This window comes from Stegostoma tigrinum, chromosome 10 (genome assembly GCF_030684315.1).
Source record: "Stegostoma tigrinum isolate sSteTig4 chromosome 10, sSteTig4.hap1, whole genome shotgun sequence".
NCBI classification, from domain to species: domain Eukaryota; kingdom Metazoa; phylum Chordata; class Chondrichthyes; order Orectolobiformes; family Stegostomatidae; genus Stegostoma; species Stegostoma tigrinum.
Genome location: NC_081363.1, coordinates 34228820 through 34243066, shown reverse-complemented (window position 1 = coordinate 34243066; position 14247 = coordinate 34228820). Strand labels below are relative to the sequence as shown.

Genomic DNA, 14247 nt, shown 5'->3' with positions numbered 1-14247 from the left:
GGCTCAGTTAAGGATCTCATGAGGCAGTTGCATATTTTTCTGAAAATGAATACATAGAACCAAGGGGAAAAGATATGAGAATTACATCAGGTAATTACTCCTGTGGAGAACACATACACGCACACATGCACACGCATGCATGAACCCAAATGAGTGGCCTCCTTCTGGTGGCATAGTGGCTCAGTGCTCAGTATTGCTCTCTCACACTGCCAGGGACACGGGTTCAATTCCACCCTTGGGCGACTGTGTGGAGTTTTCACATTCTCTCTGTGTCTGTTTGGGTTTTCTCCCACAGGGTAATGATGTGCAGGTTAGTAGATTGGCCATGCCAAATTGCCCAAAGTGCCAGGGGAGGTGCAGGCTAGATGGGTTAACCATGATAAATGCGGGGTTACGGGGTACAGGGGCACGGGGTTTGGGTCTGCATGGAATTCTCTTAGAGGATTCATGTGGCCCCGATGGGCTGATTGGCCTTCTTCCACACTGCAGGGATTCTATGATTCTGTGCTGCAACAATTCTGTGTGTGATTCTGTCTACACACTAATCAAAATAACCTTTCTGTCATCAGCAAAGTCATTGCCCCATCCGATATCAGGTTACTTAAAGCCTCCCATTAGCAGACTGATATTGTACCACTCAGTAATCCTGTGGCAAATCAATTTCTTACTTGTTTTTCCATTGCTTGTTGGTGTATCAGACATACTATGCAGCATAACAATTATTTTTGATTTTTGGTTTCAACTAAACAGGTTTTGTCATAGCCCAGCAAAACATTGTTTCTTTCTAGCATTGAAATAATTTTCCTGTATCAAAGTTGTTAGCTTCCCCTTTTGGCCAGTTCTACTTTTCCTAAATACCTAGTATACAATCGTAGAATCCCTACAGTGTGGAAGCAGGCTATTCGGCTTATTGATTCCACACTGACCGTGTGAAGAGCATCCCCTACCCCGAGCCCACCATCCTACCCTATCTCTGTAACCTTGAATCTCCCATGACTAACCCACCTATCCTGCACATCCTTGGACACTATAGGAAATTTAGCATGGCCACCCCATTTAATGTGCCCGTCTTGGGCTGGGGGAGGAAACTGAAACACCCAGAGGAAACCATGCAGACACGAGGAGAATGTGAAAACTCCACACCGACAGTTGCCCAAGGCTGGAAACAAACCCAGGACCCTGGTGCTGTGAGGCAGTAGTGCTATCCACTGAGCTACTGTACATCCAAGAATATTAACATTTCTACCCTCCCTTTATGTGGGCCATTTGTCAGTTATAGACAGTACATCGTATTTCCATGAGGCAACTTCTACTTCCAGCTAAAAACTAAGCTGAAAGAATTGAGGATGCTGTAAATCAGGAGCAAAAACAAGGTTGCAGTAGAGGCTCAGCAGGTCTGGCAGTAACTGTGAGGGGAAAAAACAGAGTTACCATTTCGGGGTCAGTGACCATTCCTCAGAACTTCCTCCACTTGCAGCTCACCAACTAGCCTCTGCATTTAAACACATCGGGATGGAAACTGAAGCCATCCCTTGCAGCGTGTTTTGAGAGGGGCTTTTACTGAAGTTTTGGGGTAGCAAGTGGGCAGTCCTTGCCTGTGATGTTCATGAGGCAATGAGAAATTATCTACAATATGTAAGCCTTCGATGTCACCTTGAAAGGTTCCAAATATTATGATACATTAAATTAAATCAGTGGTATGAAAATACTTACAAAGTCAGAAAGCAATGGAGCAACCATACAGCCATCACACCAAGGCCATAATACGTTTTAGCTGATGTTATCAAAGCTGTGGATTCGACTCCACTTCTGCTGTTAAAAAAAATTATAAAATGTTCCATGTTGCACTTTTTATTGAAATATTCCAATACTGTTGCTTGAAAGATACTGTTCAGGGTACTTGTCTAGTAATATCAATGTTTGAAGAGATTAAATGTAAAAAATAATATGGCAGATTTGTTTGTCTTTAGCATTCTCTGCTTTGTGCGGGTTACAAGAAGTCTTCCTGTGTGAGTCCAGACAATTAGGTGCTTGTGGCCATGCCACACATTGAAATCAGACAGCTCAGGTTCAAGAACAAATGTGGATGTTTTGGGTCTTTATACTTCAGTACCTTTGTGAGCATAATTTTAATCATCAAGCTATGGAGAAGCATTGTTGTTGAATTAAATACAGTAAGTGGTGATGAGCCCTTTTATTTGAATTCTACATTCTGATGGGAAATGCAAACATCTCCATTGCATTGGTGATCTGATAACTACTCTGGGCATTATGTTGATGTCGTTTACACACATTAGACATGACTCATGAAACACAAGCACAGTATGCTGGAGAAACTCAGCAGGCCTGGCAGCATCTGTGGAGAGAGAAACTGGGTTAAAGTTTTGAGTCCAATATAACTCTTCGTTGGAACCAAAGTTAAATTGCAAAGAGTCAGTTCATTCAGACAGATAACTCTGCTTTTCTCTCTCTGCAGATATTATCAGGCCTGTGAAGTTTCTTCAATATTTGAGGACTTATATTTTGGATCTAGCATCCACAGTATTCTGCTTTTATTAGACATGAGTTATATCTCTCCATTCAGAGTGTGAGGAATACCTGCTTAATTCTTCTTGTGATTTATGTAATAATCTAATGACAATTATGTTTACTCTTTTTACTAGCTCTGAGAAAAGGACGTTTCTGGATTACACCAGATCCATACCATGATGATGACAACATTCAGATTGGCCGTGAAGTTAAAATTTCCTGTCAGGTGGAGGCCATTCCTCCAGATGAGTTGACATTCTCTTGGTTCAAGAATGGACGTCCTCTTCGGAGTTCAGAAAGAATGGTTATCTCAACAACAGATCCTGATGTCTCACCTGGCACAACCAGCCTGGACATAATTGACCTGAGGTTCACTGATTTTGGAACATACACTTGTGTAGCATCTCTAAATAGCCAGGCTGTACCTGACATCAGCATTGACGTAAACATCTCCAGCAGTACTGGTGAGTGTTCAAACAAGGTTGAGATGACCAGTTTATCCTGAATTAGTTGCTGATCAGTATTTTCTTCCATTTCAATATCACTCCTCAATTCCTCCAGCATTGCCTTTTTGCATTTTAAAGAATGTGACGACATGGGCTATCATAGGAAGTGTGTAAGATGATCTGTACAGGGATTTCATGTGGGTCTGAAGTTGATGGGAGAGTTAGATTGTATCGATATGGATTTTACTACTTTTCTATCCAGTCGCTGGGCCACTGGAATACCACAGAATGCCGATGATTTCCTTCTTCTGCTGGAAGGCTGCGTGGTCATGTTGTGTATTTCCTTGCGCTTGTTGATTTGAAAACAGCAATTGCTACTATCGAGCAATTAACAACAATTGAATTTTTATAGTGCCTGTAGGGTAGTAAAACAATCTGAACTGATTCACAGAAGCATGCACAAATAAACATGAACACTGAGCCAAAGAAGAGGATGGTGAAATTTCCATCAAGAACATAAGCTTGATGGGCTAAGGACATGAATAACAAAGGCCTCGTTTATAAGTGATTGAAGGGACAAGTGGAAGGGCAGGTATTGTTGATCTGCTGCCTAATTAGAGAGAGTTAACAATGAAAGGAATAGTAATGATGGGAAGGAGGATACTGAGGTTAGTCTCCGGCAAGTGCTAGGATGAAAATTACTAAGAGAGTGCAATAGGATACGTAGAATTGCTGCTCGTTAGTAGCCAAAGATTAATTCTTCATTGGCCCCCAGAGAATGCTCAGGGAGGCACAGGAAGAGAATGGATCTTATTAAAAAGTTTGCTGAGCCTGGGATGGGGCCAAGGGAGTGTGAATGTCATGATAAAATGTACGTTTGAGAAAAGAATTTGGATTTGGGGTAGGGTAAAATATCAGAGAGGGGAAAAATGCAAGGAGGTATGCCTGGTATTATGAAGGGAATGAAACAAGAGAGAAGACTTTTAAAAATGTAAAGGAAAGATCATTGAACTCATTATCTTGTGAGAAATTGAATGCCAATCTGCATAGATGAATCAACATTGGGAATCTTAGGTTACAGAATCGTGAATGGTAGTTTACACTTAAACTTAGAGTCACAGAGTCACAGGGACATACAGCACAAAAACAGACCCTTCGATCCAAGTAGTCCATGCCGATCAGATATACGAAATAAATATAATCCCATTTGCCAGCACTTGGCCCATATTCCTCTGAATCCTTCCTTTTCATATCGATGTCCAGATGCCTTTTAAATGTTGTAATGTACCATTTTCTACCACTTCCTTTAGCAATCTCATTCCATACATGCACAGCCCTCTGTGTGAAAAAGCCGCCTCTTAGGTCCCTTTTAAACCCTTTCCTTCTCACCCTAAACCTACGCCCTCTAGTTTCGGACTCCCACACTCTATAAGGTCAGCTCTTAGCCTCCGATACTCCAGTGAAAATAGCCCCAGCCTCTTCAGCCTCTCCCAATAGTTCAACCCTCCAAACCTGGCAATATCCTTGTAAATCTTTCTCTGAACCTTTTTGAGTTTCACAACATACTTCCTATAGCAGGGTGACCAGAATTGAATGAGTATTCCAAAAGTTGTCTAACCAATGACCTGTACAGCCACAACATGATCTTCCAACTCCTATAATCAATGCACTGACCAACGAAGGCAAGTGTAGCAAACGTTTCTTCATTATTCTACCCACTTGCGACTCCACTTTCAAGGAACTATGAACCGGCCGGCATTCCAAGGTCTTTTGTTCCCAGGAACTTGTCGCTACAGGTTGCTCGAGTTGTGGATGGTGCGGAGGACTGCTCTAGATTACAAAGGGACATTGATTGGATGCAGAACTGGGCTGAGAAGTGGTAGATGAAGTTTAACCCTGAAAAGAGTGAAGTGATTCATTCTGGAAGGGAAATCTTGAAAGCAGAATAAGGGTTAAAGGAAAGATTCTTGGCAGTGTGGAGGAGCAGAGGGATCTTGGGGTTCATGTCCACAGTTCCCTGAAAGCTGCCACCCAGGTGGATAGAGTTATTAAGAAGGCATATGGTGTTAGCTTTCATTAATAGAGGGATTGAGTTCAAGAGCTGTGAAGTTATGCTCCAGCTACACAAAACCCTGGTTTGGCCAAGTGAGTGGAGGTAGATATCGGGGAGACGTCAGAGGTAGGCTCTTTACTCAGAGAGTGGTAGGGGCGTGGAATGCATTGCCAGAGAGGGTAGTGGAGTCGGCCACATTAGAGGCATTTCAGCGGTTATTAGATAGGCATATGGATGATAGCATAAGGTAGCAGTGGAGGATAAGGGTAAACCTTAGGTTTAGGGTAAAAGTTCGGCACAACATTGTGTGCTGTGCTGTATGGTTCTATGTACTATGTCCTATAACTCTGATTTGCCTTTCCAAAATACAGCACCTCATATTTATCTCAGTTAAACACCATCGGCCACTCCTTGGCCCATTGGCCCATCTGATCAAGATCCCATTGTACTCTGAAGTAATCTTCTTCACTGTGCAGGACACCTCCAATTTTGGTGTTATCTGCAAACTTACTAACCATTGCTCTTATGTTCACATCAAATCATTTCCATAAATGACAAAAAGCAGTGGAGCCCACCACTGATCCTCATAGCACACCTCTGGTCAGGGGCCTCCAGTCTGAAAAGCAACCTTCTACCACCACTCTCTGTCTTCTACTTCTGTATCCAAATAACTAGATCTCCCTGTATCCCAATAGATCTATCCTTGCCATCTGGTCTACCAGAAGAACCTTGTTTCAGGCTTACTGAAGTCCATGCTCTCCATACTTCTCCATGCTGTTACCTTGTAACTACATGAGCATTATGAGAGGCCATGGATTTCTTTGTACAGCCATGGCCAGCATCCTAGATGACATTGACACAATTTATATCCATGCTGAGATTTGGTCATCAAATAAAACTGCTGCTAAAGCCAAATTCTAAATCATTTATAAATGGGATTTCATTATGCCACTTTTTGGAAGTTCACTGGTCACCTTTTCTTAAACACAATATTTCCTTTTTATTAATATCATGTCATCTTTTGTCAAATCAAACTTCATTGTGCCATTCAAATCCTAGTAATTTGCTCACTCCTCTAATCCAGGATTACCTCCGAGTCCTACTGTATGTCCCCTTCAATATGTTGGCATCATGCTGAGTTCAATACACCTGCTATACAGTACTCTAGGATAATTCATTACATTTGAGGCACTATGTAAGCGTAAGCTGTTATTGTCACTGTTCATCTCAGATTGCATCTCAAGGACAACTAGAAATGGGCAATAAATGCTGGCCCAGGCAGTGACGTTTCATAAGTGAGTTAAAAAAAAACCAACAACATCAGTGTGTTGGACAACTGCCTGATGGTTAAATCAAGATACCTCAGGTGACAGCCCATCACAGGATTTACCTACCCCTCAGTGATATCATCTGAATTTTCCTCAAGTACACTGATAAATTCCAGGACTACCCTAACATCAGCCACCCCTTCACTATCTCTAAAATAGTCAGATGGTTTATTCTCCAAGTAAAATATTGGCAAGACTAATACCAATATCATAAGTCCCAGTGACAATTTTTTGCTACCAATTCCATCCCTTACCCTGACAATGACTTGAGGCCACCTAGATAGTTCATAAATCTGGTGTTATATAGCATTCTGAGTTCAGCCCTCAACCAAATACCTGTATTCTTCCTGAGACTATTTCCACTTAACTCCTCACCTGCCTTGGCTCTTGTGCTGCTAAAACATTCAGCTCTGCCTTTGTTATGCCTGGACTTGACTATTGGATAATTACTGGCTATTCTCCCACATTCCGTTCTCTGCTACTTTGAAGATATCCAAAACTCTGTGTGCCCTCATACACAACAAACATTACTTACCCATCGCCCCTGTGCTTGGTGACCTGCACTAGTACCCAATTAAACAATGACTCAAGTTTAAATTTCTCATCCTTATTTTAAAATCCATCCTAGACCTGTCCGTCCCTATCTCTATAAACTCTTCCAGCTCAGAACTCTCCAAGATATCGGTGTAATTATGTCTTCTGAGCATCCTCAATTCTGATTATTACACTATTTGTGGTCATACCACAACCTGTCAAAGCTCTAAAGGTTGGAATTCCTTCCCTGATACTCTGCATTTCCACCTCACATTCCTCCTTTAAGACACTTCCTGTACTCACCATTTTGATTAAGCTTTTATCAAGATTTCACTCATGAAACTTACTGTAACATTTTGTTCTATACTTCGCCTGTGAAGTACTTTAGGTATTAACATTTTAATTAAATTATTCACAGTACCTGAAATGTTACTCTTGATTCCATCCACCTCTATCTCAGATGCTTCAGCATGAGCAGTTCCTACTATCTCAGGGTCAATATGACCTCTAGTTACTTCACATAAATATAGTGAAATAATGGGAACCGAGGAACTATTAATAAGCATTGCAATGCTGTGATTTTCCGAGCTTTCTCAATGTTTCTAGTGCTCAGTTCATGATGTGACAATGAGATGAAGAGCTATTTGGTGAAACTGAGTTGTTTTTTATTTCTGTTTACAAGTGCCACCAACTTTATCCGTCCCAAAAGGAAGGTCACCAATGGTAACACGAGAAGGTGACACGGTGGAGCTACAGTGTTTGGTTTCTGGAAAACCCAAACCCATAATTCTTTGGTCCCGCTTTGATAAGGAAAAAGAAAAGGAGCTCCCAATGCCTGATGGCACCATGCTGATGGAAAGCTATGATGGATTACTACGTATTGTGAATGTGTCGAGGGATATGAATGGAATATACAAATGCCAAACAAGCCAGTATAATGGGTTTAATGTGAAACCAAGGGAAGCAGCCGTGCAGCTTATCGTACAGTGTGAGTAAATCATATTTCTCTTTGCACTATAACTTCCTGGATACTAATAACTTGATGCTTTCCAACTATTGCAGTATTCTGCAATTGATGTATTACCAGAGACTTTTTCATTTGACGAATTAGAAATTCAGCTAATTTCTGTTGAGTATATAGTCAGTCAAATTATCATCCATTTATAGTTCTTTGGTTCTTAACAAACACCGTATAATTAACTATTGAGCAAAAGTTTTAATCCAGTTTACAAATTTCCCAGCATTCATATCAGTTTTATGCTCTCAGCCTTACACATGCCAACTTCTAAAGATCCAACTTCTTGGCAGCATTTTGATTTAGTATCTTTACAGCCCACTAAAATGAAAGATTTGAAGGGAATTATGTGCCAGTCACTTCTTTTTTTAGACAGTCTGGACAAGCTTTAATCTGAGCACAAATAAATTGTCAGACTAGTTGATGTGTTCAATCTAATTCCACTGGGAGGAAGCATGAAATGACTGCAGATGCTTCAGGTTCCCCTGCGTACATTTAATATGAATCTGGGCAGGCAAGTGATTCTCAAGGATTTTTCTGCAGTGAAACAGTTGGAAGAGGTTTGAAGGACACTGAAAAACAGTTGCAAATCAGAATTTTGGGATTATTGTAAAGAATACTATAACTTTATCAGAGTAGTGTGATCATTATGGCCTGGACAAGCACTTTAGAAATTTTGGTCCAAACCTGCTTGGGATCAATATGTCATTATGTCTCCTGAAACAATGCAAATGGCTGTTTTCTGAGGTTATCACTTGGTGTTCAGATGAACTCATTGAAAATATAATTTAATGCATAGATTAATAACTTCCTGTCTCTACACATGGATAGAATTTTGGTATGAAGTTCTATAAATTCAGAAGTAGATTGACGGAAGGAGGAGATGCTAGTTAATAAATGTGGATGGCTTTTTAAGTAAGTCCAAAGATGTGCAGAATCACAGAATTGTTACAGTGCAGCAGGAGGCCATTTGGCCCATTGTGTCTGCACTGGCATCTGGCAGTAAATTTACCAAGTAACTCAAATTTTTGCATTATATGCATATATATGGACATGATTCATAATGTTGACAAGAAAACACAAAATGTTCTAGATTAGACAGGCAACAAAACCACAAAGCGCCTCTTACAAAGGGTTATGATTTTATTTGTGAGTTGTGTTGTCCAACTACTTAAGAAATTTTGTCTCGCATTAAATGTATAGTTAACAGAAAAGGTTTGATAGGACACTTGAGTTTTTTGGAGCTTTGTGTAAGAAACTTATGTTGCTTGTAAATGATATACATTTAAAGTTAACATATTTAGTAAGTGTGGGGAGTGGTTGCTGAGCTCCAGTCGGAGATGACTCCACTGTGCTCAATTTGGAGTCTGGGGGCCAAATTTTGTGCAGCTCGGGGGTCCATGATGTCTGTCCCTGATACTGATCATTGTAACAATATTATTAGTTAATGTGAAACCTACATTGTAGCTGCTTTGCATTGTTGAAAAAGAGTTGGAAACCCTTCGTTTCTCATAACAAGATCAATGTCAAGTGGCAACAGAAGTATACCTTGCTTGAAAAAGAATCTTCCATTAATTTCAAAAGATTCATCTTTATTGCAAGTCAATCTGTGCTACTTTACATAATTAATGAACATGATGTGCTTCTGAATGGTTTGCTGTAGTAGTTTATTTTTCTCTTTTCCACATTGTGTAAGTTATCATAGATAAATGTCGACAAATCAAAAGGTAAATGCAGGAAATGCTCGGTTGCTTTAAACTGTTTTCAAGCACTTCAAATGAATTGATCTCTGAATGGTCTAACTGTTCTGCTTGCAATAAGGACATTTACTTTGCCATAATAATATCCTACAAATAGTAATGAACTAGTCATTTCAATTTTTGATGGTTTTCTTCAGGGAAGAAATGGTAGTCAAAAGGCAGAGAATATTCCCTGCTGATATGGACTAGACCGGGCCCCCTCAAAATATTGCAAGAAGGTATCCTAGATGCTAACTTTTTCTCAGTTCAAAGGTAGATGGGAAGTTTTGTGTTCCAGATGCAATGCAACTGGTCAAATGACTTGATATTAAGCAAAACACAATTTATTTCAACACTACAGTTAAAATACAAACTAAAGAAAGATGAATTTAGAATAACTTAACTATTAGGAAACCTAACCAAATCACAGACACAGTACCTATTTTTAGTTAACTGTCCCAATATAGTAATGTCCAATAAACACACCCCTTAGCAGAAAAGGCAAATTCAGACCCAGATCCTTACATGCAGTTCTTAATCCAGGTTTAAAAGATATCAAGCAAAATTTCAGAGAAGGTAATGTCTAGGAATCATTCACTGAAGCCCCTCTGGCACTTCTGAGATTCCAAATAGTTTTTGCTGCCAAATGTTTAAAAAAAGTGAAAGCCACTTCTGAAGAAGGGTCCAGACTCGAAACATCAGCTTTCCTGCTCCTCTGATGCTGGTTGGCCTGCTGTGTTCATCCAGCTCCCCACCTTGTTATCACTAGAAAGCCTGGTCTGTGAGAGCTGGCCGCACCCATTCAGGCAAAAACAAACCCAAGGCCTCACATGATAATAAAATGTGAGGCTGGATGAACACAGCAGGCCAAGCAGCATCTCAGGAGCACAAAAGTTGACGTTTCGGGCCTAGACCCTTCATCAGAGAGGCCTCACATGTTGTTTATACTTGTGGCTCTGGTAGACTGTTCTGTACCCCTGCCTTTACAACTTCTCTCAAAAAATAATGACAAAATAACCCTTTGAAGTGATAGCATCGTCACACTGTTCCCCCCGCTCAAAAAACATCGATACACAAAGATGGTCTCATCTTTAAAACACTTTGTCTTACTCTATTAGTACAGTACAATACATATACATTATATTGACTCCAAGCTTGCAAACATTCACTACGACATTCTATTTCAGTCTGTTTACTCTTGCCAACAAACGCCTCCATCTTTCTTCATCAAAGTTGCGACAATGTGTCAGCAATTATGTTTTCTCATCTTGCCACATCTGTAATTTTCAACTTGAATGGCTGCAATAATAATGTCCGCCTAAACAGTCTGGAATTTTTGTCCTTAAATTTCTCCAAAAATCTTGATGGGTTATATCAGTATCTACAATTGTCTCAGACACAATTCTGATAATTTGCTGCTGAGATATTGTAATGGCAACTCCAAGCTCAAGGTTTCCCTCTCAGTTGTGGAATATTTCTGTCGATGAGTATTCAATTTTCTGGAAAAATACCCGATAGGTCTTTCTAATTTCTCATCATGTTTTTGAAAGAGCACAGCACCGACTTCCACATCACTCACATCGATAGTGACCTTGAATGGCTTTGTGTAATTAGGTGTGGCTAACCCTTGGGCAGTGGTTAACACAGATTTCAGGCTGGCAGTCTGCCGTCAACCGAAATTTTCTGAACGTCTTCAATAAGTTAGTCAATAGAGCAACCATACTGCAAACATTCAGTATGAACTTCTGATCAAACCCACTCAATCCCAGGAATCATAGTACTGCTCTCTGCATCAATGGTATGGGAAAATCCCCTGTAGCCTTTATTTTCACATTCCATGGGGCCATCTGTCCATGTCCAATAACATGGCCCAGGAACATGACCTGGGCTTATTCCAAATTCACTCTTAGACAGGTGGATCACCAAGCCTGCCTCCCGAAGTCAGTCAAACCATTCCAATAAATGTTGCAAATGTTCCTTCCATGTGTGACTGAAAATCATCAGGCATCAATGTCCACCACCCAATTGGGTAATCCAGAAATGATTTTATTAGTTAGTCTTTGAAATGTGGCTGGGGCATTTTTCATTCCAAATGGCAATTTCATACCAAATTGGTATAGTACATTCAGTATAATGAAAGCCATAATTGTCTTTGCTCCTTCAGATAGAAGTACCTGCCAGTAACCTCTGAGTAAGTCCAAATAGAAAATACAAACTGCATCTCAATACAGTCTTCCAAATGTGGAAAAGGGTATAAATCAGACTTTGTAACTATATTGACTTCGCAATAGCGCCCACATAATCATTGGGTACCATCTGGTTCTGCGCCATTATTGTGGGTGAGCTCTGGTCACTGCAATTCACTGCAATTATGTTGGTTTTGAGCATGCGCGCCATCTCTTTTTGAACCAGTGCCAACTTCAGAAGGCTAAGTCTGTAAGGAGGTTGCTTAATTGGTACAGCATTTCCTGTATGTACATCATGTGTAATTAGACTAGTACTTCCCAGCATATTTCCAAGTATCTCCTCATGCGATAGTAATAACTCTTTCAGGCCATTTCAGTTTTCCTCATTTTTTCATCATTTCTCCAAATTTTTGAGAATGTCATTGTCCAATTTAATTTGCGGGATGTCTAATTCACAACCTAATCAAAAACCTGTTCTACACTCTGTGTTGTACCTAGTAACACATTCTCCTTTTGCTTTCCTTCCCTATCAAACACTATTTGAACATAGTCACAAGACACACCACTGTGAGATTTCTTTCTGCCTGGCTTTCTTATCAACTAATTCATCTCACTCAATCTCCTTTTGATTTGATAAGCTTTGCTTTTAAAGGGACCCCTATCACTGGAAGTAATACTAACACTTTACCTCCACTCGCAAAATTGAGAAATTTTAATTTCTTGTCTGCTTCCTCTTTCATTATATGCTGTGCTACAATTAAATGCTGTCTGTCCAACTCCCCTGCTCTATTTAATCTTTCCTGAAAATTTGACATGTAGTCCAAGTATGTAGTCTCTGAACTCTGACTCACCAGTTTCTCCTCAATTAGCCTCAGTGCTTCTCTCACCTCATGCCCAAAACCTAATTCAAATGGACTGAATTTGGTAGATTCTTTTGGTGTATCCCTAATTGAAAAAATAAATGGAATTTCTTTATCAAAATCCTCTGGATAATCTTGAGTGTAAGGTCTCAACATATTCTTCAAAGTTTGATGCCACTGTTCTAATGCTCCCTGTGATTCTGGATGGTGCACAGTGGTTTTGAATTGTTTTATTTCTAATCTATCCATAGCTTCCTTGAATAATTTTGATGCAAAATTTGATAGTTTATCTGTTTGTATCTCTTTGGGTAGTCCATATCTGGTGAAAAATACGTGTAACTCTTCTACGATCCTTTTAGCTGTGATATTGCATAATGGAATGGCCTCTGGGAATCTAGTAGACATATCCATTATGGTCAACAAATACTGATTCCCACTTTTTGTTTTAGGTAGGGGTCCTACACAATCAACTAAGACCCTTGGAAAAAGTTCCTCAAATTATATATTAAATGTGCTAGTTTTATCATTGCCTGAGGTTTTCCAATTAACTGACACATATGACATATCTGGCAAAATTCAACTACATCCCTATGTGTCCAGGCCAGCGAAAATGTTTCTGTATTTTGCCTTGAACCTTCCCCTATTCCCAATTGACCCCCGATCGGTAATTCCTGTGCTAACCACAGGACCTCCATTCCGTAACCCACCAGTAATACAATTTGATGAACTTCTGCCCATTTCTCTTCTGCCTCAAAATATGATTGTCTCCATTTCCCCATCAAGATGTCATTTTTAAGATAGTAACATTCAAAGTTACACATTGAGTTTTCTCTTATGTATGCTTTTTGATACAATTGCTTCAGTTTTTCATTTTTCTGACGTGAGGCAGGTAATCTCTCTCAGCTAAAAATGTCCACTTTGTCCTCCACCTGTTCTTGTTTTTTTATCCAACCATTTGATCAAAGAGGGTCTCTGATGATTTTATTTCAGCCTCCTCATCTGTATTCTTTGATTTCTTCTCCTGCTCCAACAGGTGGCTTTCTGACCTTGTTATCATAGAATCAGGAAAAATCTCAGGATGTACTTCCTGTGGTACCTCAGTTAATTGATTTTCCACTGGCTTTTCAGCCATAGTGGGCAGCACTCCCACCTGTGATCCGCTGTGTCATTACCAAGGACAAGCTGTATCCCTAGAGCTGCGAGTTCCTCTCACACTCCAACCACCACTTCTCCACTTTTCACCGTATGCTCCAACCTTATTTACATAATGAAACATTTCTCATTTCACCATGAATTCCACATATTACCACTTCTTCCGACAACAGTCCTCCTGAATGACATATATCCTCATCTCACCACATCAAAGATTGTCATCTTGTATCTCTTAAAACTAATTTTTTAACCTGCTCCTCCTGGCCTATGTCAGTAAACCTTCTCTCGCAGTGAAATGGTTTAAGAAGATCTGGTACTTTCTTCTCAACCAACTTTTGACCAAGTTGTAAATTCCAATGCAGCTTTTTAGCCTCCACTATGCTTTCCTTTACCACTTCAACAAAA

The 14247-nt window shown here is 40.0% G+C and overlaps 1 protein-coding gene across 2 annotated transcripts in view; it reads left to right on the top strand.

Annotated features, from left to right (window-relative positions):
* mdga2a (MAM domain containing glycosylphosphatidylinositol anchor 2a) overlaps nt 1–14247 on the top strand; it is an 871663-nt gene that overhangs the window by 410974 nt on the left and 446442 nt on the right. For both annotated transcript variants that reach the window (XM_048538415.2, XM_048538414.2), the window contains 2 exons: nt 2664–2993; nt 7573–7878. In XM_048538415.2, coding sequence (XP_048394372.1) covers nt 2664–2993; nt 7573–7878 — 636 coding nt within the window. The remainder of the gene's footprint in view (nt 1–2663; nt 2994–7572; nt 7879–14247) is intronic.